The sequence below is a fragment of the Perognathus longimembris genome, chromosome 5, assembly GCF_023159225.1.
Source record: "Perognathus longimembris pacificus isolate PPM17 chromosome 5, ASM2315922v1, whole genome shotgun sequence".
NCBI classification, from domain to species: Eukaryota; Metazoa; Chordata; class Mammalia; order Rodentia; family Heteromyidae; genus Perognathus; species Perognathus longimembris.
In genome coordinates this window covers 326,127-351,087 of record NC_063165.1, presented here as the reverse complement: position 1 = coordinate 351,087, position 24,961 = coordinate 326,127, and the positions used below count along the sequence as shown (strand labels likewise).

Here is a 24,961-nt window from a genome sequence, read left to right as displayed (position 1 = left end):
TGTGTGTGTGTGTGTGTGTGTGTGTATATAATGTATATATATATATTTTTTTGCCAGTCCTGGGCCTTGAACTCAGGGCCTGAGCACTGTCCCTGGCTTCTTTTTGCTCAAGGCTAGCACTCTACCTCTTGAGCCACAGCATCACTTCTGGCCTTTTCTGTTTATGTGGTGCTGAGGAAGCGAACCCAGGGCTTCATGCATGCAAGGCAAGCACTCTATCGCTAAGCCACATTCCCAGCCCCTGTATGTGAATATTTTAACTCAAATCTTGTCATTCATGTTCTGTATGTTGCTTTTCCCCCCCTCTAACATAAGGAAACCATTCCACATGTGGCAGACAGGTCTCATTTATGGCATGTGACTTTCCTCTGTGTACACAGCATAGTGTGTCATTGGGGATGCAACCCAGGGCCTCACATGCTAGGCAAGCACTCTACTAGTGAGCTATATCCCCAACCCATATTGATGTTTTTATCTTTGGCCCCCACCCATAGTAATGTTAAATTTTTCATGTGGCTAAAGCTGAAGTCAGAGTTGTAGCCTGCAAACCCATACTCCATGTTTCTACCTATCAGATCTAGACACTTGCTCCTATATACCAAACAAAGGAGATTTATTATGTGGTTTTGGGCATACCACCCAAAGAGACAGCATTTCAGTTCAGCTTCAAGTGCGTACTGATGAGCTTTAGTTTAAATAGAGGAAGGATCAGGGGCAGAGGGTGAAAGGTATGCATAACCAATTCAGTTCCAGGTGAGGCTTGGCTGACCAGGGTACAGCTTCATCAGAATTTCAGAACACTTCATTTGACTGTCCTGCTCTGTTGTTGATTCATTGGTATCTCTGGTTCCTTATCAAAAAGATATTATCCATTAATCCTGTTTATCCAGCTGGACAAGCGGGTTCACACCCCAGGAGCAGCCCCTAGAAGAAAGGCCAGGGAGGCTACATATCCACACAGCCCTTGCCCGGCTCACAGTGAAGGATTCTTCGGGAGGGGCGCACCCCCAGTGCAGCTAGGTGGGACGGCAGCCCCGCGCCACAGTCGGCTTCCCCAAAGTTTGGTCTGGGGGTCCACAGGCCCCATGGGCTGAGACCTGGAGTCCTGTAGACCGCAAGGCCTTTACAGATCTCTCCAGACCTCCAGCCACAGCCAGTCTTTACGCCTTGGCAGGCAGCCAGGAAAGGGGGCTGGCACCTGCGGGACCCCGTGCTCGTCTGGCCCCGCCCCCGCAGGGCCCCATCCTCGTGACTCCGCCCCCCGGGAAACCTGTCGGCCTGGCCCTGCCCCTGGCTCCACCCACGCAGGACCACACCCCCCAGGACAGGACCTCCTGCTGACTTACTCGCGGAAGACCGGCCCCGCGCCCAGGCTGGCCACGTGGTCCACGGCGGGCAGGAATGTGGCGGCGGCCGGGAGTGCGGGGGCCCACGTGGGGTACCCGGCGAGGTTCCGCGGCGGGACGGCGGGCGCGTAGTGGTGGTGGTGGTGCACCGGAGCCGGCGGCCTCTCAGCCCGGGGAACCGCCGGGCACGCCCACCGCGGATCCTGGCCGGAGCACAAAGTGGGTTTGGACCCTGGCACTCCTTCCGGTGCCTGGTCGGGCTGAGACCTGGGGGCCATGGCCGGGGGGAAGCTAGGAGAGCCGGGCCCCCCCCCCCCAGCCAGGTCTCGAGTCTCCCGGACGGGGCGGGGTGGAGCCGCCCCAGCACCAAGGACTCTAGTCTCTGTGGCCCAGGGCCCCTGGCCTACCTGCGGGGCGAGGCGGGGACTCGGGGGCAGCGCTTTGAGCATTAGGTTCTGCATGACGATCTGGTGCATTTGCGCGTTCTGCATCAGCATCATCTCCACCATGTCTGAAAAGGAGACCCATGCGGCACTTAGGCCCCGTGCCCGGTGCGTCGGCCAGGCCACGGCCTGGCGGACTCGGGGTTAAGGCATCGCCTGTGGTCAGGGGCGTGTGTGGTGGTGGTGGTTTGTTTTGCTGGTACTGGGGCTTGAACTCAGGGCTTCAAGGGTTTGCTTGGCTCGTTCACTCACAACTGGCACTCCACCACCACTTGGGCCATGCTTCCACGTTCACCTTTTGCTATTTGTCTTGTTTTGCTTTTGTCCATCATGGGACTTGAACTCTGCACTCAAGCCTAGCGCTCTCCCACTTGAGCCACACCCCACTTCCGGTTTTCTGGTGGTTAATTGGAGATGAGAGTCTCATGGACTTTACTGCCCAGGCTGGCTTTGACCCCGCATCCTCAGATCTCAGCCTCCTGAGTAGCTGGGACTACAGGCGTGAGCCACGGGTGTCTGGTGTTGCTGTTTGTTTTTGATGGAAGACTTGTGAATTTGCCTGTCAGGCTGGCTCCAAAGGGCCATCCTGAGTAGCTAAGGTGATGATGGGCTTGAGCTCTGGCACAGGGTAACCTGTTAGGTCTTATGTCTGGCGCACAGACCCTTCATGCCCGGGTGGTTCTCACTGTGTTGCTCCGGCTGGCTCCTGCCTAACCCTCCCCGGGCCTGGGACTACAGACATGGGCCGGCATATGAGCATAAGATGGCCAATTTCTTGAAGGAATGGATCTGGTTGGATAAAATCGGGAAAGCCATGGAAGGGTGACATAGATCAAGATGCACTGTACTTGCAATCTGATTTGCTGAATTGAAATCCCTTTGTATAACTACTTAAAGATATCTTTTAATTCAACTTTAAAATAGTATTATTAAATACCTGAAAAAATGAAAAAAATCCTTGTAAAAAAGATCGCCAATTTCTAGCTATATATCTGTGCTAGAATTCATCACATCTACTGAGTTTTGTCATTGCAGAATTCTGGCAAGTATTTGGTCAATTCTTGACAAGCTACAGGTAAGCTCTAGTCCCCTTGGTCTCCTTGTTGTTTTAATTGGAAATCAAAAAGGGCTTTTGTGGCAAAGACGCCTTGGATTGCAGTTTGAAGCCAGCCGGGGCTGAAAATCTCTCTCAAACTCCATGGCCCAACTAACTAGTGAAGAGCCAGGCTGGAAGCATGGTTGAAGAGACTTATCTCTAACCAGCCAAGTGCCAGAAGTGGAGCTGTGGCTCAAGTGGTAGAGTACTAGCCTCGAGCAGAAGTGCTCAGGGACAGTGCCCAGGCCCTGAGTTCAAACCCCATGAATGCCAATGGGGGTAAGCCATCCCAGCAACAAGCACCTAGACCCCTGGGACTCAGCCAGTTCAGGGAACAAGGATCATGGAGAGGAGTAAGAGGAGAATGATGTCACATCCTAAATGGAGTCACTTTGTCTCGCCCTTTCAAAATTAATCAGCCAGGGATCAAGAGATAGTAGCGTGTCCATCTAATGTCCATACCTGAGTATAAGAACTAGCCAAGTCATCCAATTTTTAATTTTGTGCCCTAAACCCTTCCTTTGCCTTAATATTTTTTTTGTCCAGCCCCTGCCTCATGAGACTTCTTCCAGGCTTCATTCAAGGACTGGCATCTACCACCAAGGGACCCTGCTGCTCGCCTTCTCCAGGAGGGGCCAGATTTCTGCCTTTTACCCCTAATGCCAACGGCCCCTTGCCAGCAGGAAGCAGCCAGAGAGAGTCTTCCTCCTTTTTCATAACTATTAAAAGGCTGGAATGTAAGGTCCTCTTCCTGAGGCTCCATGTAGATGCCCCCACCTCATTAAGTCTCCACCCAGTTACCTGGGTAACCTGCAGACCTGGAGGCAGTTACCTCCCCTTTCCCTGAGGTCACATCCTAATCCACCTGGCCACACCCCTTGCCCCTGCCCTAGATATAAGGCAGGGCTAGGTGGGGGTCGCTCTCTTCTCTACCTTCTCTCTGGCCATGGATCACCTCGGCCACAGGCCAGCAGTTCAGTAATAAACTTTCTCTCCTGCCTGAATACCTTGTGGTGTTCTCCTTTACCGGCTACCTACTTTAAAAAACCTAACAACATGTTTTTATCTCAAATTTTAAAATGTTGGTAACAAGGAGTTGAGTGTCCTGTGTTATCTGAATGGTTCCACAGGTCCTTAGAGAGAAAACAAATATCAATCTAGACTTTACTATCCAGCAGACTTCTGGATAAGAATGGGGAAAATATGAACCTTCCCAGGAAAGGAAGCATGGAGAAGGCTCTGCAGGTGTTTCACAAGAAATCCAGAAAGATTACATAGGAAGGTCTGAGATTACTGAAGTAAATAAAAATGCCAGATAAATTCAGATCTCTTCTCTGTGAAAGTAATTGTGCTAGTGTCTATTGTTGTGAGGTATTTTTGTGTGTGATATTAGAGATTGAGTCAGGGCCTATAGATAGCTTGCTAGAGCAGCCCTCTGCCACATGATCTATGCCCTCAATGTTTTGGGATTTTTTTTTTTAAGTAGGGTTTTACTTTGTCTTGGCTATCCTCAAACTCTCTCCTGCTGCCTTTTCTTCTCTAGTGGCTGGGATTACAGGTATGCGCCACCATGCAGAGCTATTTTAACAAGTAGAACTGAAATCATACTATTACCCTAGAGGATTTGCCTTTTTACATTCAAATATTTGATCCAGTTGAAATTCATTTTGGTAAAAAGAATGGAGTATTTCAACTTTGCCTCCCTAAATAGCTATCTACTTAAAATAGTTCATTCTTGCTATGGGCCTTGTCATTTTTTTCTGACAAGGCATACAAGCCTGTGTACCACCAAGCATAAGAACATGCACACACATACAGTTCTCTGTGTTTTGGTTTTCTTTTAGAGACTGATAATACTATCACTAAGGTTTACTGGGAAAAAAACAAAAAACAATACTCAACAATTAGTGGGAGGGATAAGCTGCACTGTGATGGAATGTGCTCTGCCAGGTCAGGCCTCTCCCATGAGCCCAGTGTGAACAGCACCCCACAATGGGCTTCAAGGCAGCCCTGGACAAAGACTAGCATTTCTCACAGCATATGACCGAGCTACAGTAATCAACCAAGCCAGTTTCAGTGTAGAGAGAGACATGTCGCTGGGTGGAAATGCGAACGCCTATTGGGTAATACAGCCATTCAAGATGTAGATCTTCCTCTCAGGTCCCTGCAGCATCAGTCATTAGGGAAATGGAAATGACAACCACGTGAACCACAACTACACCCCTATTAAAATGTCTAAAATGAAAAAGAATGAGCACCTAGAATAGCCAAAGCAATTCTAAGCAAAAGAAGCAATGCAGGTGGTATCACAATACCAGATTTCAAGCTCTACTACAGAGCCTGATAACAAAAGGCTTGGTATTGGCACAGAAAGAGACCTGAAGATCAATGGAATAGATTAGAAGACCCAGAAATAAAACCACATACTTAGCTGCTTTTTGACAAAGAAGCCATAAACATGTAGTGGAAAAAAATACTCTCTTCAACTATTGGTGCTGGGAGAACTGGACAGCCACATGCAGAAAACTAGAAGTGGATCCCAGCCTGTCACCTCAGATCAATTCAAAATGGATTAAAGACCTCAACATCAGACCTGAAACTCTGAAAATACTACAGGAAAGAGTTGGAGAGAGGGGCTGGGAATATGGCCTAGTGGCAAGAGCACTTGCCTCCTACACATGAAGCTCTCGGTTCGATGCCCCAGCACCACATATATGGAAAACAGCCAGAAGGGGCGCTGTGGCTCAGGTGGCAGAGTGCTAGCCTTGAGCGGGAAGAAGCCAGGGACAGTGCTCAGGCCCTGAGTCCAAGGCCCAGGACTGGCCAAAAAAAAAAAAAGAGTAGGAGAGACACTAGAACTTATAGGCACAGGCAGGAACTTCCTGAACAAAGTCCCAGGGGCACAACAGATTGGGGAGAGACTCAACAAATGGGACTATATTAAATTTTTTCTGCACAGCTAAAGACATTTCTACTAAACTAGAAAGACAGCCAACCAATTAGGAAAAGATATTTACCAGCAACGCAACAAAGACCTAATCTCCATGATATACAGGGAGCTCAAGAAACTAACTATTTCCCAACCTAATAAACCAATCGCTAAATGGGTAAAGGAAGAAGAAATAAAAATGGCAAAGAAACACATGAGGAAATGCTCACCATCCCAGGCCGTAAAGGAAATGCAAATAAAAACAACACTGAGATGCTACCTTACCCCAGTCAAAATGGCCTATACTCTGAACTCAGGCAACAAAAAGTGCTGGATGGGATACAGAGAAAGAGGAACCCTACTGCACTGCTGGTGGGATTGTAAACTAGTACAATCACTCTGGAAAGCAGTCTAGAGGTTCCTCAAAAAACTAAACATAGATATACCCTGTGACTCAGCCATACCACTCCTAGGCATCTCCTGAGCAACAGGAACCAGAATATAACAAGGGCACCTGCACCTCCTTGTTCATTGCTGCACTGTTCACAATAGCCAAGATATGGAAACAACCCCGATGCCCCATTACAGATGAATGGACTAAAAAAAATGTACCACATCATTATCTCAGTTGATGTCCAAAAAGCCTTTACAAAATATAACACACATTCATGTTAAAAGCCCTGGAGAAAATAGGAATAGAAGGAACATTCTTTAAAACAATAAAAGCCATATAAAACAGACCAACTGCTAATATCATACTAAGTGGGGAAAACTAAAACCATTTCCCCTAAAATCAGGAATAAGACAAGGATGCCCACTATCTCCACTTCTTTCAACATAGTGCTGGAATCCCTAGCCCTAGCAATAAGGCGAGAAAAGGACATTAAAAGGATTCACAAAGGGAAAGAAGAAATCAAACTATCCCCATTCATAGATGACATGATATATACCTGAAGGACCAAAAAAATTCCACTCCCAAACTCCTAGAACTAATAAACCATTTTGGCAAAGTAGCAGGATACAAAATCAAACCACAAAGATCAGCAGCTTTACTGTATGCCAGCAATAAGAAAGCAGAAAAGGAAATTGTGGAAACAATACCATTCTCAATAGCTAAAGAAGGAATAAAATACCTAGCAATTAACCTAACCAAAGATGTAACAGATCTATGTAATGAAAACTATAAAAACCTAAAAAGAGAAATCAAAGAGACACCAGAAAATGGAAAGATCTTGGATGCTCATGGATAGGCGGAATCAATATGGTGAAAATGGACATATTGCCAAATATATTATACAAATGCAACGCAATCCCCATCCAAGTCCTAGCCACATTCTTTACGGAAATAGAGAAAACAATCCAAAAATTCATATGGAGCAACAAAAGACCTAGAATAGCCAAAGCAATTCTAGGGAAAAGAAGCAGCGCAGGAAGTATCACAATACCAGACCTCAAGCTCTATTATAGAGTTATCATAACAAAAATAGCCTGGGGGCTGGGGATATGGCCTAGTGGCAAGAGTGCTTGCCTCCTATACATGAGGCCCTGGGTTCAATTCCCCAGCACCACATATACAGAAAATGGCCAGAAGTGGCGCAGGGACAGTGCTCAGGCCCTGAGTCCAAGCCCCAGGACTGGCCAAAAAAAAAAAAAAAAAAAAAAAATAGCCTGGTACTGGCACAAGAAAAGACACGGAAATCAATGGAATTGGGTAGAAGACCCAGAAATAAAACCGCGTATTTACAGTCAGCTGATATTTGACAAAGGAGCCAAAGGCATACAATGGAAAAAACATAGCCTTTTCAACTATTGTTGCTGGGAAAACTGGGCAGCCACATGCAGAAAACTCAGTGGACCCTAACTTATCACCAAAATCAACTCAAAGTGGATTAAGGACCTCAACACCAGACTTGAAACCCTGAAACTACTGATGGACAAAGTAGGAAGGACACTAGAGCTTATAGGCATAGGCAGGAACTTCCTGAATAGAGTTCCAGGGGCACAACAGATTGGGGAGAGACTCAACAAATGGGACTACCTCAAAACAAAAAGTTTCTGCACAGCTAAAGATATTTCTAATAAACTAGAAAGACAGCCAACCAATTAGGAAAAGATATTTACCAGCATAGCAACAGACAAAGGCCTAATATCCGTCATCTACAGAGAACTCAAGAAACTAACCCTTTCCAAACCTAGTAAGCCAATTATTAAATGCGCAAGGGAACTAAAGAGAGACCTCACAGAAGAAGAAATAAAAATGGCAAAGAAACATATGAGGAAATGTTCAACATCCCTGGCAGTAAAGGAAATACAAATAAAGACAACACTGAGGGGGCTGGGAACATGGCCTAGTGGCAAGAGTGCTTGACTCATATACATGAAGCCCTGGGTTCCATTCCCCAGCACCACATATATAGAAAACAGCCAGAAGTGGCACTGTGGCTCACGTAGCAGAGTGCTAGCCTTGAGCAAAGAGAAGCCAGGGACAGTGCTCAGGCCCTGAGTCCAAGGCCCAGGACTAGCAAAACAAAAACAAAAACAAAAACAAAAACAGAGATACCACCTTACCCCTGTCAGAATGGCCTATACTCTAAACTCAGGCAACGAAAAATGCTGGAGGGGATGTGGAGAAAGAGGAACCCTTGTACACTGCTGGTGGGATTGTAAACTAGTACAACCACTCTGGAGAACAGTATGGAGGTTCCTAAAAAACTTTCCATAGACATACCCTATGACCCAGCCATACCATTTCTAGGCATCTATCCTGAACAACAGGATCCAGGATATCACAAGGACACCTGTACATCCATGTTTATCACTGCACAGTTTACAATAGCCAAGATATGAAAACAACCCAGATGCCCCACTACAGATAAATGGATCAAAAAATGTGGTACCTGTACACAACGAAATTCTACACAGCAATTAGAAATGATAAAATAATGGTATTTGCAGGGAAATGGACAGGTCTGGGACAAATAATGTTGAGCGAGACAAGCCTAGAGCACAGAGAATAAAGGCACATGGTCTCCCTGATACATGGATGTTAGAAATAAAAAACAAAGAGAGACATGACAAAGAAAGCAGGACCCAAAGTACCAATCCACAGAAAGACAAACAAAAGTGGGGGGGGTGCCTTGGGAGAAAGGCACCCAAAAATGAAACACAAACTCTAAATTATATGTATATAAATTCATATGTACATAACCTAATATCCAGGCTGTAAAGAACACCAAAGGTAAAGAAGCAAAAGACTTCTTTGTAATCAATCTTAGAGAAACTAAAGGACCCTATATCCTTTCCTCACACAAGATGTACACAGGTACACATCTGAAAGAAGCTGGAAGGCCTAGTGGCAAGAGTGCTTGCCTCGTATACATGAGGCCCTGGGTTCGATTCCCCAGCACCACATATACAGAAAATGGCCAGAAGTGGCACTGTGGCTCAAGTGGCAGAGTGCTAGCCTTGAGCAAAAAAGAAGCCTGGACAGTGCTCAGGCTCTGAGTTCACGGCCTAGGATTGGCAAAAAAAAAAAAAAAAAAACAGAATGAATTGAAAATAGGGGGGAAATACAGTAGAAAGGGCCTAACAGCTGCAATGGGCACTGAGGAAAACAAACTAAACAACTCAAGGGCAGTAGGGAGGGGGAAAGTTAGAGAAAAAGAAGGAACAGTTTACATGAAGCAAGAAGAAGAAGAAGAAGAAGAAGAAGAAGAAGAAGAAGAAGAAGAAGAAGAAGAAGAAGAAGAAGAAGAAGAAGAAGAAGTTACCTGAGCTGGAAGGAATTGTTTTACAGTCACTAATCATAGAGAACATAAGCATTATAGACTAGAGTGACAATTGACATTAAGGATAAGATCTGTTTATTTTATTTTAAATTTTGATTTTTTAAAATTTAATTAATTTATTATTATTTTGTGTGTGTGTGTGTGTGTGTGTGTGTGCTAGTCCTGGGGCTTGGACTCAGGGCCTGAGCACTGCCCTTGGCTTTTTTTTTTTTTTGCTCAAGGCTAGCACTCTGCTACTTGAGCCACAGTGCCACTTCTGGCATTTTCTATATGTGTGGTGCTGAGGAATCGAACCCAGGGCTTCATGTATATGAGGCAAGCACTCTTGCCACTAGGCTATATTCCCAGCCCTAAATTTTAATTTTTGAAAAAATAATTAAGAAAGCAAGGAGAATGGGGGGAGGGAAGGAGGGAGAAAATAGGTATTACAAGAAATATATATGTATTCACTACCTTGAGCATGTAACTGTAACCCCTCTGTACATCATCCTGACAATAAATAATAAAAATATTTTAAACGTGGTACTTATATACAACGGAATTTTACACTGCCATTAGAAAGGATAAAATAATGGTGTTTGTTGGGAAATGGATGGAACTAGGACAATTCATGTTTTGCAAGATAAGCCAAGAACAGAAAGACAAATGGCATATGGTCTCTCTGATATGTGGGTGTTAGATTTAAAGTGCAATGTGACAAAATAAACAGGACTCAAGATACCAATATACAGTCAGACCAAAAGAGGGCAGCTGGGGGAAAAAACACCACATAGCAAGACCCAAGCACCTCTTAGAACCCCAAAGATAAGGAAATTAAGGTCCTCATCTGAAAATGTCCTATTATTTTTAGATGACGCTATATTTCCTATATGGGATATACATGAGCACACCCGAGGAAAGCTTGGAGGAGGGCATAGAAGGAGTGGAAAGCAGGTGAAATAAATAATAATATGGCAGAGGGGACCATCAGCTACATTCGACATTGATGAAAGTGAACTAAGCGACTCATGGGCAGGGAGAGAATGAGAGAGAAAGAGTAAACAGATGTTACTAAGAAAAAGGAAAGTAGTGTACATATCACCTGAAATGGAAGAAATGGTCTTATTGTTAAAGTTCATAGACTTCGTAAGCAATGTAGAGTAGAATGGTAATTTTCATCATTGTGAAGGTTAAAATGTGTACTGTGAAATATATGTAGTAACTTAAACTCAATTTAAAAAATTAAAAAAAAATGAATGAGCCAGACAGGTATAGTGGCAAGAATGCATGGTCCCAACCACTCAGAGAGGTTAGTTGGGGGACTGCTTGAGCCCAGGAATTCCAGCATGAACAACACAGAAAGACCCCATCTCAAAAAAAAAAAAAAAAAAAAAAAAAAGCTAGACACCACTGGCTCACACTTATAATCCTTGCTGCTCAGGAGGCTGAGATCTGAGTATCAAGATTCAGAACCAGCCTCAAAGTTAAATCTGGGAGGCATAGCTCAAGTGGTAAAGTTCCAGCTATGGATATATTAAAAGCTAAATGAGAAAGTGAGGCCCTAAATTTAAGTCCCAGTACCAGCACCTCTCTCTCTCTCTCTCTCTCTTGCTCTCTTTCTCGCTCTCTCTCTTTTGCTCTCTCTTTCTCTTTCTCTCTCTCTCTCTCTCTCTCTCACACACACACACACAGAGTATACCAATTATTGGGAGGAACTAATTTCAAACATTGCTAGACGAAATGTAAAATGGTACAGACACTATGAAAACAGACTGGCAATTTATTTATTTATTTATTTATTTATTTGTTGTTGTTGTTGTTTTGTCAGATGTGGGGCTTAAACTTGGGGCCTGAGCACTGTCCCTGAGCTATTTTTTGCTCAAGGTAATGCTCTACCACTTGAGCCACAGCACCACTTCCAGTCTTCTGATAGTCAATTGGAGATGAGTCTCACCGACTTTCCTGCTTAGGCTGGTTTTAAACTGCAATCCTCAGATCTCAGCCTCTTGAGTAGATAGGATTACAGGTGCCAGCCACCAACACCTAGCTGGCAGTTTCTTCTTTTTTTTTTTTTTTGGCCAGTCCTGGGCCTTGGACTCAGGGCCTGAGCACTGTCCCTGGCTTCTTCCCGCTCAAGGCTAGCACTCTGCCACTTGAGCCACAGCGCCGCTTCTGGCCGTTTTCTGTATATGTGGTGCTGGGGAATCGAACCTAGGGCCTCGTGTATCCGAGGCAGGCACTCTTGCCACTAGGCTATATCCCCAGCCCATGGCAGTTTCTTAAAAAGCTAAACATAGTGGGCTGGGGATATGGCCTAGTGGCTAGAGTGCTTGCCTCGTATACATGAGGCCCTAGGTTCGATTCCCCAGCACCACATATACAGAAAATGGCCAGAAGTGGCGCTGTGGCTCAAGTGGCAGAGTGCTAGCCTTGAGCAAGAAGAAGCCAGGGACAGTGCTCAGACCCTGAGTCCAAGCCCCAGGACTGGCCAAAAAACAAAAGCTAAACATACACTAGCTATTTGACCAAGAGACTTGAAAACATACTTCCACAGCTGTAGACTCATGCATGATTGTCCATGGAAGCTTTTATTTTTGGCATAACACAGAACAGGAAACAATTCAAATGTCCATCAAGAGGTAAATGGATTACAGCTGGTATAACTGTACAAGGGACCACTGCCCATTGATTAAAAGGAGGGATTGTGGTGCAGCTCAGTGGTAGTGTGTGGTTAGCATGCCCAAGCCCTGGGATCAATCATAGCACTGGGAAAAAACAAATAAACATGAAACACTTGAGCATAATGGTGATCGTCACTATCTTGATTGCAGTAGTAGTTCCATGGATTTAAACATGCATAAAAAATTATTGAGGGCTGGGAATATGGCCTAGTGGTAAAGTCCTTCACATACATGAAGCCCTGGGTTCGATTCCTCAGCACCATATATATAGAAAAAGCCAGAAGTGGCGCTGTGGCTCAAGTGGTAGAGTGCTGAGCATAAAGAAACCAGGGTCAGTGGTCAGGCCCTGAGTTCAAGCCCTAGGACTGGCAAAAAAATTTAAAATTATTGAATTGTAACTGGTTTTATGGCATAGTCCTGCAATCCTAACAGTACAGAGGAGGAGGTGGGAGAATTTCAGGTTCTAGGTCGGCCTGAGCTACATAATAAAATCTTCTCTTAAAGTAAATTTACCGAATTATGCATATTAAATATGTGCAACTTATAAATTCATCCAAGATATGGAAAACTTATAAATTCAAACTATTCACACTATTTCCCCCCCCCCCCCCAGTGACAGGAAAGTGAAACAGGCTCAGATGGGAGGTAGGATAGGGAATGGCAAAAAGATGATAAAGTAAAATGAATATGGTTGACATAGTTTATTTGTGCACATGAAAATAGAACAAAGAATATGTTGAAATTGTTTTAAGGAGGAGGAGTGGGCAGGTCACCAGTGGTTCATGCCTGTCATCCTAACGACTCAGGAGGCTAAGATCTGAGGATCGAGGTCCCAAGCCAGCCTGGGCAGGAAAGTCTGTGAGACTCTTATCTCCAATTAATCACAGAAAAAGCCAGAAGTGGTGCTGTGGCTCAAGTGGTAGAGTGCTAGCCTTAATCACAAAAAGGCTTAGGAATAGCACCCAGGCCCTGAGTTCAAGCTCCATGACCAACAACAACAACAACAAAAGAAGCAGCAGTGGGGTGGGGAAGAGTGATAAAGGGGGTAAAGTTGATCAGAATACATTGCTTACATGTGTGGAAATGTCATAATGCCTCTGTACAACTAATGTATACTAATTTATTTAATAAAGAAATAATTTAAAATAACTACCAGTCCTGGGGCTTGAATTTAGGGCCTAGATGTGTCCCAGAGCTTCTTTTGCTCAAGGCTAGCCAGGATTATGAGCATGAGCCACTAGTACCCAGCACAAAAGCTATTTTTAAAATTACAAATAACCAGGCACCAGTGGCTTGTACCTGTAAGCCTAGCTACTCATGAGCCTGAGATCTGAGGACCGTGGTTCAAAGCCAGCCTGGGCAGGAAGGTCCATGAGACACTTATGTCCAATTAACCACCAGATGTGGCGCTGTGGCGCTAGTGGTAGAGTGCTAGCCTTGAGCTGAAGAGCTCAGGGACAGGGCCCAGGCCCAGAGTTCGAGCCCCACAAACAACAACAACAACAGACAAAAAAATTAAAAAGAATCACCAGCAACATGTGTTGGCACATGCCTTTAATCATAGCTATTAGGAATCAGAGTCAAAGTAAGACAGATTAAGAGCTTAAAGCTAGAGTTTGATCTACATACTGAGATACTCTCTCCTTCAGTAAGCAAGGAAGGAAGGGGGGGCCAGAGAGAGAGAAACTCCATGTGATCATGAATATCACTCCTGGGTATTTGCCTGAAGAAGATGAAGTTGATATATTGAAGAGACATCTGTATCTTCAAGGTCATTACAGTACCATTCACAATAGCTAAGAAATTAACCTAAGTGTCTAACTGATAAATGATGAAGAAAATGTGGTACAAGCTGGGCACTGGTGGCCCACATTTATAATCCTAGCTACTCAGGAGGCTGAGATCTAGAGAATCACAATTTGAAGCCAGCCCAGGCAGAAAAGCCTAAGAAACTGTCTCCAAAATAACCAACAAGGGGATGGGAATATGGCCTAGTGGTAGAGTGCTTGCCTCATATGCATGAAGCCCTGGGTTTGATTCCTTAGCACCACATATATAGAAAAAGCCAGAAGAGGCACTGTAGCTCAAATGGTAGAGTGCTAGCCTTGAGCAAAAAGAAGCCAGGGACGGTGCTCAGGCCCTGAGTTCAGAAGCTCCAGGACTGGCAACCCCCGCCCCCCGCCCCTGCGCCCCCAAATAACAACAAAATAACCAGCAAAAATCAGGAGTAGAGGATTGGCTCAAGTTGTTGAATACCAGCTATGCAAGATAAATGAGCCCTGAGTTCAAACCCAATACCAGCAAAAAAAAGAAAAAGACAATATGATATGTATAAAATGAAACATTATTTCTACTAAAAATAATAGTTTCTGTCATTTGGCCCAAGATCAACAGAGGTGAAATAAACCCAAGTACAGAAAGATCACATGATCTCATTCATTCATGAAATATAAAAAAATTGATCTCACAGAAGCTGAGAGTAGAATAGTTACCAAGCGCTAGGGAGAGTAGTAAGAAAGGAAGGATGGGGATCAATGGTTGATTGATGGGTGCTAAATGGTAGTTAGAATGGAGGAATAAATTCTTGTGCGCTGTTCTACAGTATGATGACTCTGTACTATATGTGTTCAAAAGCTAGAAGAAAAGATTTTTAATCCCATCATCAGAAGTAAATAATAAATATTTGAGGCAATAGATAGATTTAAATATAACATGATATATCTGTTGGGAAATCACATAGTACCTCAAAATATGTGTAATTTATGTTTTAGCTTGAAATGATAGAGGGCTAGCCTTGAGCAAAAGCAGCTCAGAGACAGTGTTTAGGCCCTGAGTTTAAGCCCCAGGCCCGGAGGCCCAGGGGTAGCCTTTTAGACTCTTGGGACAGACTATCAAATGTTTGTGGATTGTGGGTAGGAACTAAATTGTGAACAGCTAAGAGGCTTCACATCTTGAACACTTTCCTGAGAAAGTGGAAAGTATAAAGCCGGGTGCTGGTGGCTTACTCCTGTAATCCTACCTACTCAGGAAGCTGAGATCTGAGAATCATGGTTCCAAGCCAGCCCAGGCAGAAAAGTTTCTGTGAGACTCTCATCTCCAATTAACCACTCAAAAACCAGAAGTGGCACTGTGGCTCAAAATGGTAGAGCATTAGCCTTGAGCAAAAGAATTCAGGGACAGCACCCAGGCCCTGAGTTCAAGCCCCACGATCAACAAAAGAAATAAAGTTCCTTTTTGCCCTGTTGTAGTCAATCACTTCTCCCTAAATGCCTTGGCAGCCACTGTTCAAAAGAGCTTTAATTTAAAATGGATCAAAAAGGAATGATATAGTAGTACATGCCTGTAATCTCAACACTTGGGAGGCTGAGGCAGGAGGCTCTCAAGGTCAAGGTCAGTATGGGTTATAGGGAGACTCTGTCCCCCCCCAAAATAAAATAAATGCAGGGTACTCAATGCCATCTGAATAACACTATTTTAAGTATCAAATACTGAAAAGTAATTTTAGCCAGGCATGGGTGGCTCACAACTGTAATCCTAGCTACTCAGAAGGCTGAAATCTAAGAGTCTCCATTTGAAGCCAGCCCTTGCAGGAGAGCCCATGAAACTCTTATATCCAATTATCCAGAAAAAAAAAACCCACAAAAACAGAAGTTGAGCTGTGGCTCAAGTAGCAGAGCACCAACCTTGATTGAAAAAGCTTTTAAAGGGCTGGGGATATGGCCTAGTGGCAAGAGTGCTTGCCTCATATACATGCAGCCCCGGGTTCAATTCCCCAGCACCACCTATACAGAAAACGGCCAGAAGTGGTGCTGTGGCTCAAGTGGCAGAGTGCTAGCCTTGAGCAAAAAAAGAAGTCAGGAACAGTGCTCAGACCCTGAGTCCAAGCCCCTGGACTGGCAAAAAATAAATAAATTAATAATAATAATAATAATAATAATAATAATAATAATAATAATAAAATAATAATAAGAGCTTTTAAAGGACAGCACCCAGGCCCTAAGTTCAAGCTCCAGTCCTGGCACACACAAAAAAAGTTATTTGATAAGAAACAGTTACGGGTGTGGATCCTAGCAAATGTGAGATCCTGAGTTCAATCAAATGAAGCCTAGTACTGCCGAAGGAAGGAGAGAGAGAGAGAGAAAGAGAGAGAGAGAAGAAAGACAGGAGAGTGGAGGGGAGGGAGGGAAGAGAAGGGAAGGGAAGGGAAGGGAGAGGAGGAAAGCAGTTAATGCATGCTTTTTTTGTAGCTAATAATGAACGGAATTAGAATACAATTATTTCCTCCTGGTCCAATCCCCTTCCTTTCTTTCTTTTCCTTCCTTCGCTCCTTCCCTCTCTTCCTTTCTTTCTTTTTCACTCAAGGCTAGTATCCTACCACTTGAGCCACAGCTCCACTTCCAGCTTTTTAGTGGTAAACTGGATTTAAGAGTCTCATGGGCTGTCCTACCCCAGGTGGCTTTGAATCAGATCTCATAGTTAGGAGTACAGGTGCCACCAGCATCTGACTTTAGTCCTCTTTCTTGCACCTCTTGTTTTCTCTCCAGATATCCTTCATACCAGGACTCCTTTCTATCTTTTTCTTCCTTTCTTCCTTCCTTTCTTTCTTTCTTTCCTTTCTTTCTTTCTTTCTTCCTTCCTTCCTTCCTTCCTTCCTTCCTTTCTTTCTTTCTTTCTTTTCCTTCCTTCCTTCCTTCCTTCCTTCCTTCCTTCCTTCCTTCCTTCCTTCCTTCCTTCCTTCCTTCCTTCCTTCTTTTCTTTTTTGCTTGGGATTGAGTTTGGGAATGTTAAAATTAGTTTCATGTTGAGTAGCCAAAATCCAACTGTAATGACTATCCTGCTTACAAAAATATTCCCCTTCAGTACACATTTTAATAAACTCCTATGATATTAAATGAATCACTTACCTTCCTTAATATTTCCTGGCCTCTGAGTGGGAAAGACCTGAGGAGGAGGAATCTGTGCAATGACTGGTTGCTGAGGCAGCTGCTGAATGATGGTGGCAGGAGGCTGGGTTACCTGGAAGAGCTGGGGGATCAGCTGCCTGAAAGCACCAGTGTTCTGCAGTATCCCTCACCCATCCATCTACCACTTCTTCACCCACCTGCCCACCTCTCATCACCCATCCTTGCACCACTCTGTCCATCAGCCAAGAACTTCAAATGATTCACTCTACAGTTTAAATAGAAAACTTACTAGAAAGGTGTTACATCTGGGTGTACATAGGACATAGTGTTTGTTCATTTGTTTGTTTGTTTGTTCGCCTAGTATTGGCCTAGACACTGTCCAGGCACTTAGCCTTCCTTCCTTCCTTCCTTCCTTCCTTCCTTTCTTCCTTCCTTCCTTCCTTCCTTCTTTCCTTCTTCCCTTCCTCCCTCCCTCCCTCAGTCCTTCCCTCTTTCTTTCTTTCTTTCTTTCTTTCTTTCTTTCTTTCTTTCTTTCTTTCTTTCTTTCTTTCTTTCTTTCTTTTCTTTCTTTATATTTGCTGGTTCTAGAGCTTGAACTTGGGGCCTAGGCTCTGTCCCTCAGCTTCTTTTGCTCAAGGCTAGCTCTCTACCACTTGAGCCACAGTTCCACTTCCAGCATTTTTGGTAATTTATTGGAGATAAGAGTCTCATGGACTTTCCACTCCAGGATGGCTTGAAACCATGATCTTCAGATCTCAGCCTCCTGGGTAATAGGCTCATGGATATGAGCCACCAGGGGCTGTCCCAAGGCTTGAACTCAGGGTCTGGGTGCTGTTCCTGAGCTTCTTTTACTCAAGGCTAGAGCTCAACCACTTGAGCCACAGTGCCACTTCCAGCCCCCCCCCCCCTTTTTTTTGGTAGTTTAGTGAGGATGAGTCTTATAGACTTTCCTGCCCTGGCTGGCTTTGATCTGTGATCCTCAGATCTCAGCCTCCTAAGTAGCTAGGATTATACGTGGGAGCCACCAGCACCTGGCTAGGATATGGTATTTTTAATGTTTATTACATTTCCTGTCGTCAGCAGAGTAAGTTAATTCCTGATCTCATTAATTCTGCTTTAAAACACTTAGGTCTGGTCAGTCTTTAAAAATGTTATCCAAGTTAACAGAGCTGTACTGGTAATTGGATGTCATTTTCATTTCCCAAATGATGAATGGTGTAGGGTCTCAAGGGGCAGACCTTTGTATTCAATGACCAAATCATCTGACAGATCTTCTAAATTCTGTCTCGGTAGACTGTCTATTGTGCCTGCTACCAACTTGGCTGTCCTATAATACATGACATGCATGGAAGTCTCAGGTGCCCTGGTTAGCAAAAGGGGAAAGAAGTGGAGGGCCTCACTCTCCTTGACAGTAAACAACATCTCCTTGGCAATCTGCATAACACCCTCCCACAGTGCTGGGAGGCCTCAGTTCTGCCCCTCCTGCTCCATCCACCTGGAGTTGTGTTTGTCTGTGTCCTCTTACCGGGTGCTGGATGATCCTCACTGGCTCTGGGGTGGTGGTAGGGTGCACACCCACAGGAGGTGCCTCCCTGCACAGGGCTGATGTGGGGGCTCCTCTGTGTGCCCCCTTCCAGGAGAGGTTCCCAGCATGCTCATCCAGCAGCTGCTGCTCCTGTGAGGTCAACAGAGCCTGCTGGCCATGGAACGGGCAACAGAAGGTCCTGGAGTCTATGTGCAGATGTCTCTGGGAGGAGGGGCTTTCACCCTTAGGGTGCTCTCCTGCCACCTACCCTTACCCAGGATGCATGGCCCTTGTGTGCTGGGCCCTCAGGCCTATAGCTCAGTAGACACTCTCAGAACAGAAGCCAGCCTCCAAAAACAAAGCTCTTTTAAAATGTAGCAAATATACCTGAAGTAGTTCTGTGGCTCAAGTGGTAGAGTGTTAACCTTGAGTACAGAGGCACTCAGGATAGCACCCAGGCCTTGGGTTCAAGCCCCAGGAGAGCACCCAGGCCTTGAGTTCAAGCCCCAGGACTGGCAAAAAAAAAAAGTAGCAAATAATTTTGAATGAGGTTCTGGTTATGTTGTTTTTTCTTCCAAGACAAAAATCAAATTGTTCTTCCAGCACATTTTAGCCATGCTTCTTACCAGATAAGGCACTGGCCTCCTGTTCTGGTGTGTATGGCGACACTCAGGAAGTCTTGGCAGGATCCCTCCATCCCTTTATTTTGGCTGTCATGGGGCTTGAACTGTGGGCCTAGGTGCTGTCCCTGAGCTCTTCAGCTCAAGGCTAGAGCTCTACTACTTGAGCCACAGTGCCACTTCTAGTTTTCTGGAGGTTAATTGGAGATGCGTGTCACGAACTTTCCTGGACTTTCCTACTTAGGCTGGCTTTGAACCGCTATCCTCAGATCTCAGCCTCCTAAGTAGCTAGGATTACAGGCATGAGCCACTGGCGCCTGGCAGGATCCCTTCTTACTGCTGGCCAATTTAGTTTGCACAAATAGCCTGGGCTTCATCTTAGAATTCTATTTGGTACCTAGAACTCTACTTTCTGGGGGAATTGAGCCCTTACTTATCATCTCCTTTGATCCACAGAGGCCCCTCCCTCCCTCCCTCCCTCCCTCCCTCTCTCTCTCTCTCTCTCTCTCTCTCTCTGCCAGTCCTACGGCTTAGACTTGGGGCCTGGGAGCAGTCCCTGAGCACCTCTCTGTTTACTCAAGGCTAGCACTCTACCACTTGAACCACAACACCACTTTCCAGCTTTTTCTGAGTACTTTATTGGAGATAAGAGTCTCAGGGACTTCCATGCCCAGGCTGGCTTTGAACCACGACCCTCATATTTCAGCCTCCTGAGTAGCTAGGATTACAGGTGTGAGCCACCAGCACCCAGCTTTACACCTTCCAGTTTCTCAGGGAAGTGGTCAAGATGTTAAGCCTCTTAGCTGTTCACAATTTAGTTTCCATCCACAATCCACAAACACTTGACAGTCTGTTCCGGGAGTCCAAAAGGCGCCCCCCTGGGCCTTTGGTCTGAGTATGGTGGTCAGTGGTTCTGGAGGGGAATTCATGCTAGGCTTTTTGGAAGGTGTGTGGCCTACCCACAGTTTCTGCATAAGGTCCTTCCTTCTTCTCAGAGCGCTCTGCAGGGCTGCATCAGGCCTGTGTTGTCCTGGAAGGAGGGAGGGACAGACTCAGAGGACCATTTCATTGCTGGTGACCTAGGGATGTCACTGCATTCCAAATGCTGAGATGACCTGGCCCTCCTGGGCTCAGGCCTCAATAAACACTCATCTCAAAGAAGGGACCGGGGCTGGTGACCCTGAGAGAAAGGGCCAGGATGAGGGGTAATCTGGGGAATTTGGTTTGGGAGGTGGTGGGCAGGCCCCTCTGTAGTCCACACACAAGCAGCACACCTGTACCCTCTTTGGCTCAGAGAGGCAGCAAGCCTCCAGGAAGCCAGTGCTTCCTTGCAAGTTCTGGCCCCAGTCCATCTGGAGAGGGCCTACCTGCCAAGTGTGAATGAGAGAAAGCTCTGGAAGGAGGCTCTCCAGGGCCTTCCATTCTCCAGTAAATTTGCAGCCACTGGGTTGCGCTCTTTCAGGCTCCCTGAGTTGCATACTGGTTGAAGACTTTTGTCCACTTCGAGTTGGAGTGCTAAGTTCTGCCAGCAGCCTTTGGAGCTTCTGGAGTACCATAGCCACAGTTGCTTCTTGTTCCAAAGACCAAGACTCACTCCTACAGCTTCTCCACACTTAGGTGAGAAGTACATGCCTGGACATATACTCTGTCACCCAGTGTCTAGGAGGGCAAGACTGAACCCCACTTTCCACGGGGCACATTTAGAACTCTGGAGTCAGAGGATGAGGGTCTGATCTGGCTCTGTGGTTCTATTTTCTAATCTGCAAAATGCTAACATGAGTATGTATCCTCTATGGATGTGTAGCTAAAGATGGTGTGTGTGTGTGTGTGTGTGTGTGTGTGTGTGCGCGCGCACACGTGTGTGTTGTTTTACAAGTGGAAACAAAAGCCTTTCCACTGAATGTGAAGGCAGTGTGTTGAGAACAAAGGCAGTTCCCAGGGCTACTGCCCCTGCCACCTGTCACTGTTGGTCCGACCACCTGTGTGGGTCCATGAAGTTCAGGGCTCTTACCTGACACAAAGTGGGCACCTTCAGAACTCCCTTCCATGTTCTCTCGTTCTTGCTCCAGCTTCTGTGAGAAACAGCGTATGAGCATGACATTAACTCCAGGTTGGTGATTGGCATCTGACCCGCCTGCCTGTCTGTCCAGCAGGGATGGCATAAGTTCTAGGAGTGCCAGCAGCCAAATCCAAGTGTGAAAAGTAGGAAGTATATGTGAAGGGTGTGGATGGGCAGCAGAGGGTCAATGCATTCTCTTAAAAATTGTGCTGGGGTGCCAGTGGCTCATGCCTATAATCCTAGTCACTTAGGAGGCTGAGATCTAAGAATCACAGCTTGAAGCCAGCCCAGGCAGCAAAGTCTATGAGACTCTTATTTCCAATAAAGTACTCAGAAAAAGCTGGAAGTGGTGCTGTGGCTCAAAGTGGTAGAGCACTAGCCTTGAGTGATAAAGCTCAGGGACAGCACCAAGGCCTTGAGTTCAAGTCCTGTGACTGACAAAAACAGTGCTGGGCACACATTCAACATGAGGCATGAGCTCCATCTTGAACACAAGGGGTTATCTGATGAACAGCAAGGGGTTGCTCTGGTGGGTCCTTCCAGGCAGATTACTCAAGTATAAGCCTTAGACAGATTTGCCAAGATGAGACTGTCTGGCCAGTGTCTACTCTGATCACTGCTACCTTGAGCTTAGGTGCAGGGCCTGTGAGAGGCAGGCAGTGGGAAAGGAGCAATGTGGATGAGACAATGGGCCATTCATGGTGTTAAGATCCTGTGGACTCTATGCTCAGTGGCCTTCCAAGACAAGATGTGCTGGTCACAGATCAGACCCTTAAAGAGCTGAAAAGGGGACTGGACATGATAGCCTCTGTCCTGAGAGTAAGTACCAGGCTGTCTCCAAAAGCAGGGGACAAGAGCTTCATGGGGCTGTGTGGTGGAAGGGCTCTACTGGTGGTGCAGCCTGCCTCCTGACTGCAAAAACTGCTAGAACTTACTTGGTCCTACCCAAGTGCAAAGAAGAAACAAACAAATAAAAATCATGTCTCAGGGCTGGGAATATGGCCTAGTGGCAAGAGTGCTTGCCTCGTATACATGAAGCCCTGAGTTTGATTCCTCAGCACCACATATATAGAAAACAGCCTGAAGTGGTTCTGTGGCTCAGGTGGCAGAGTGCTAGCCTTGAGCAAAAAGAAACCAGGGACAGTGCTCAGGCCCTGAGTTCAAAGCCCAGGACTGGCAAAAAAAAAAATCATGTCTCTCTACCATGAGGCTAGAACTAGGTAAGTTTTGCCAAGAGAAGCATCTTACATTTTGTCCTATAATCCCAAACCCAATCTCCTTGGTGGAGTTAGAGGCAGTGGATTAGGCTGTCTCACCTGCTCTAGAAGCCTTAGTGTCAGTCGGGTCATCGGGTCTGTCACTGAGGAGTCCAGCATCCTGGAAACTATGTGCGATGACAGCAGAATGGGAGGGGGCCCAGGACTGCTCTGGGCCCTGGTCCTCAGTTATCTGCAGCAGTCACCCCAGTGCCATGGCTGGCATCTCCTGATGTGGGTTTGGAGACTGGACTCAGGAGTGAGAAGGCCAAGCAGGAGAACAACACATTCCCCCCTGGACTGAAGTGCTGGCGCCAGCTCTGGGTGTGTGTGGTAGTTGCCAGGCTGGGAGGGAGGCACTGAGGTTGCTAGGTTTCCACTAAGAGTCTTCACGCAGGGTTACCTGTAAACACTGAACCACAGGTGTATCCAGGTGGGGCTCAATAGGGAGGCAAAAGGGCAACTGTGGGCCAGAGGGACAGACCTCAGACTCTCCCCAGGAATCTCCATCTTGCCACCCAGCCTAGAAGAATGGATGGAGGCCACTTCTGTCCTCCTCTCACTCACTCCTGCCTCCAGGAATCTGAGGTGCCCATGGCACTCCTAGGAACCCCTCCCAGCAAGAGAGGAGTGCAGCTGGACATCTGGAAGACCTACCTGAGGGCTTCAGGAAGTTCTCTAGGGAAAAGGGATAGGATGACAGGGACCTGGAGCTGGATGTATGTGGTGGGACCCACATAAGCCAGACAATCCACAGGCCAGTGCCTCACATAGGACATGGGCCAACAATGGCCATTCCTGTGGGTAAAGTCAGCTCTGATGTTCAGCTAAGAGTGACTACACCAAAGGGATCCCAGGACAAGCAGGGGTGCTGGGGACAAAAGGAAGTTGATTTGCACAAGGCAGGCAAAGACAGGGGAAGGAGGTCATGCCAGAGGGTTCTAAGCTTCAAGTCTGCAAGTGAGCCAATTCCTCCTCTTGAGTCAGAGGATGACCTACATTCATGAAATTGAGCAGCAGCTAGGCCGGGTCTCTTGACTTGAGGGGATGCTGGGGCAGGGCCAGCAGTGTCATAGTTCAGCAGGCCCTGAAATCCACAGCAAGCTCTCAACATTGTCCCCCAGAGTTATGATGCCCTTACGCTTCAGCTTTTTTGGTTTTAAAGGTATTGTGGGTCCATTCTGACCCATGCGGATTCTTAGAACCTCTCTGGATGCGGGAGGAGATAGGATAGAGGAGACTGTCCATCCATCCATGAAATCAAGGGCCAGCCTTGCCACAGACATCAGTGTTCCAGATGACTTTGCTACAGAAGGCTTGGTGTTGCCCGTGTTTCAAAAGTACCTCCTGCATTCTGAGGGTGGTGTCTTGAGGTCCTCAGCTACACCACTAGCACCAGTAGACCCACCCCAAATTTCAGATACCAGTATGTGTCCATGTCTTCTTGATGGGACAGTTTCAGGAGAGTTAGACAGGTAGGTCTGCGTGTGGATGCGCCAGTTAGCTTAGTTCAACAACTCTAGGAAGCTAGGTGATAACCACCAGGTGCATGCCTTCCAGTGGGCATATGCTTCTTAGTTGTATTTTTGAGAAAAGGTCTCACTAGGTATCCCAGGCTGGCTTTGAACTCTTGGGCTAAAGCAATTCTCCCTCCTTAACCTTCTGAGTGCTGGGATTGCAGGTGTACGCTAACAAACAGAGACAGATTTTTTAAAAATTAAAATAGATGATTGTAGAACCAGTTTGTTTCTTTATCGTTAGGTAGTTGTACAAAGAGGTTTCACCATGCCAGGTTGTGAGCCCAATGCATCTTGATCAGTGTCACTCCTTTAGAAACAGTTTTAGATTTGCAGAATAGTTGAAAAAGATGTTGGATTCTACACAACCCACTATAACTTTATTTACAGTTAAGACATATTTGCTATTACTACTGAAGGATTGTTGGAACATTAAATAAATTGGTCTTAGCATTTTGCCAAATGCCCTTAATGTTAATGTGGGATCCTGTGCAAGACACCATGGACTCATCATTCTCTCTTGTGGCTCTGACAGTGACAGTGTCTTTGATGTTCCTGTTTTTGATGACTGAATTTTGAGTACTATCTAGTTAGAGGTGTGACTAGTGGTAGAGCACCTGCTTAATAAGTATGAGTCTGAGTCCAAAACCTAGTACCCCCCAAATAAAACAAAGAATAAGTTTAGGCACTGGGCAGATAGATATCTTGCAGCCCTGTACGTTTTCTGTTAGACTGGGGAAATGGGTTGATAGTGCCATTTCTCATTACATCCTATCAAGGGCCAGCTTATCTATACAATTCATCATTGTGAAGTTGCC

At 45.8% G+C, this 24,961-nt stretch overlaps 1 protein-coding gene across 1 annotated transcript; it reads right to left on the bottom strand.

Annotated features, from left to right (window-relative positions):
- Positions 1–945: 945 nt before the first annotated feature.
- On the bottom strand, positions 946–23,034 carry C5H21orf58 (chromosome 5 C21orf58 homolog). Its single transcript, XM_048346392.1, has 8 exons — positions 22,687–23,034; positions 21,323–21,383; positions 20,271–20,341; positions 18,692–18,841; positions 17,167–17,278; positions 1,774–1,857; positions 1,347–1,578; positions 946–1,066 (listed from the first exon to the last, which is right to left on the bottom strand). The coding sequence occupies exons 1-8, from the start codon at positions 22,744–22,746 to the stop codon at positions 946–948; spliced, it is 891 nt and encodes a 296-aa protein (XP_048202349.1). The 5' UTR covers positions 22,747–23,034.
- Between the last annotated feature and the right edge of the window lie 1,927 nt (positions 23,035–24,961).

What these genes read in the sequence shown, in the direction of transcription:
- C5H21orf58 (XM_048346392.1), bottom strand. Translation starts at nt 22,746, where the DNA reads ATGCTGGACTCCTCAGTGACAGACCCGATGACCCGACTGACACTAAGG. An exon ending in AGGTGCCCACTTTGTGTCAG is followed by an intron (nt 20,342 to 21,322) that starts GTAAGAGCCCTG and finishes CCCTCCTTCCAG; the next exon opens with GACAACACAGGCCTGATGCA. An exon ending in ACCTTATGCAGAAACTGTGG is followed by an intron (nt 18,842 to 20,270) that starts GTAGGCCACACA and finishes TTGACCTCACAG; the next exon opens with GAGCAGCAGCTGCTGGATGA.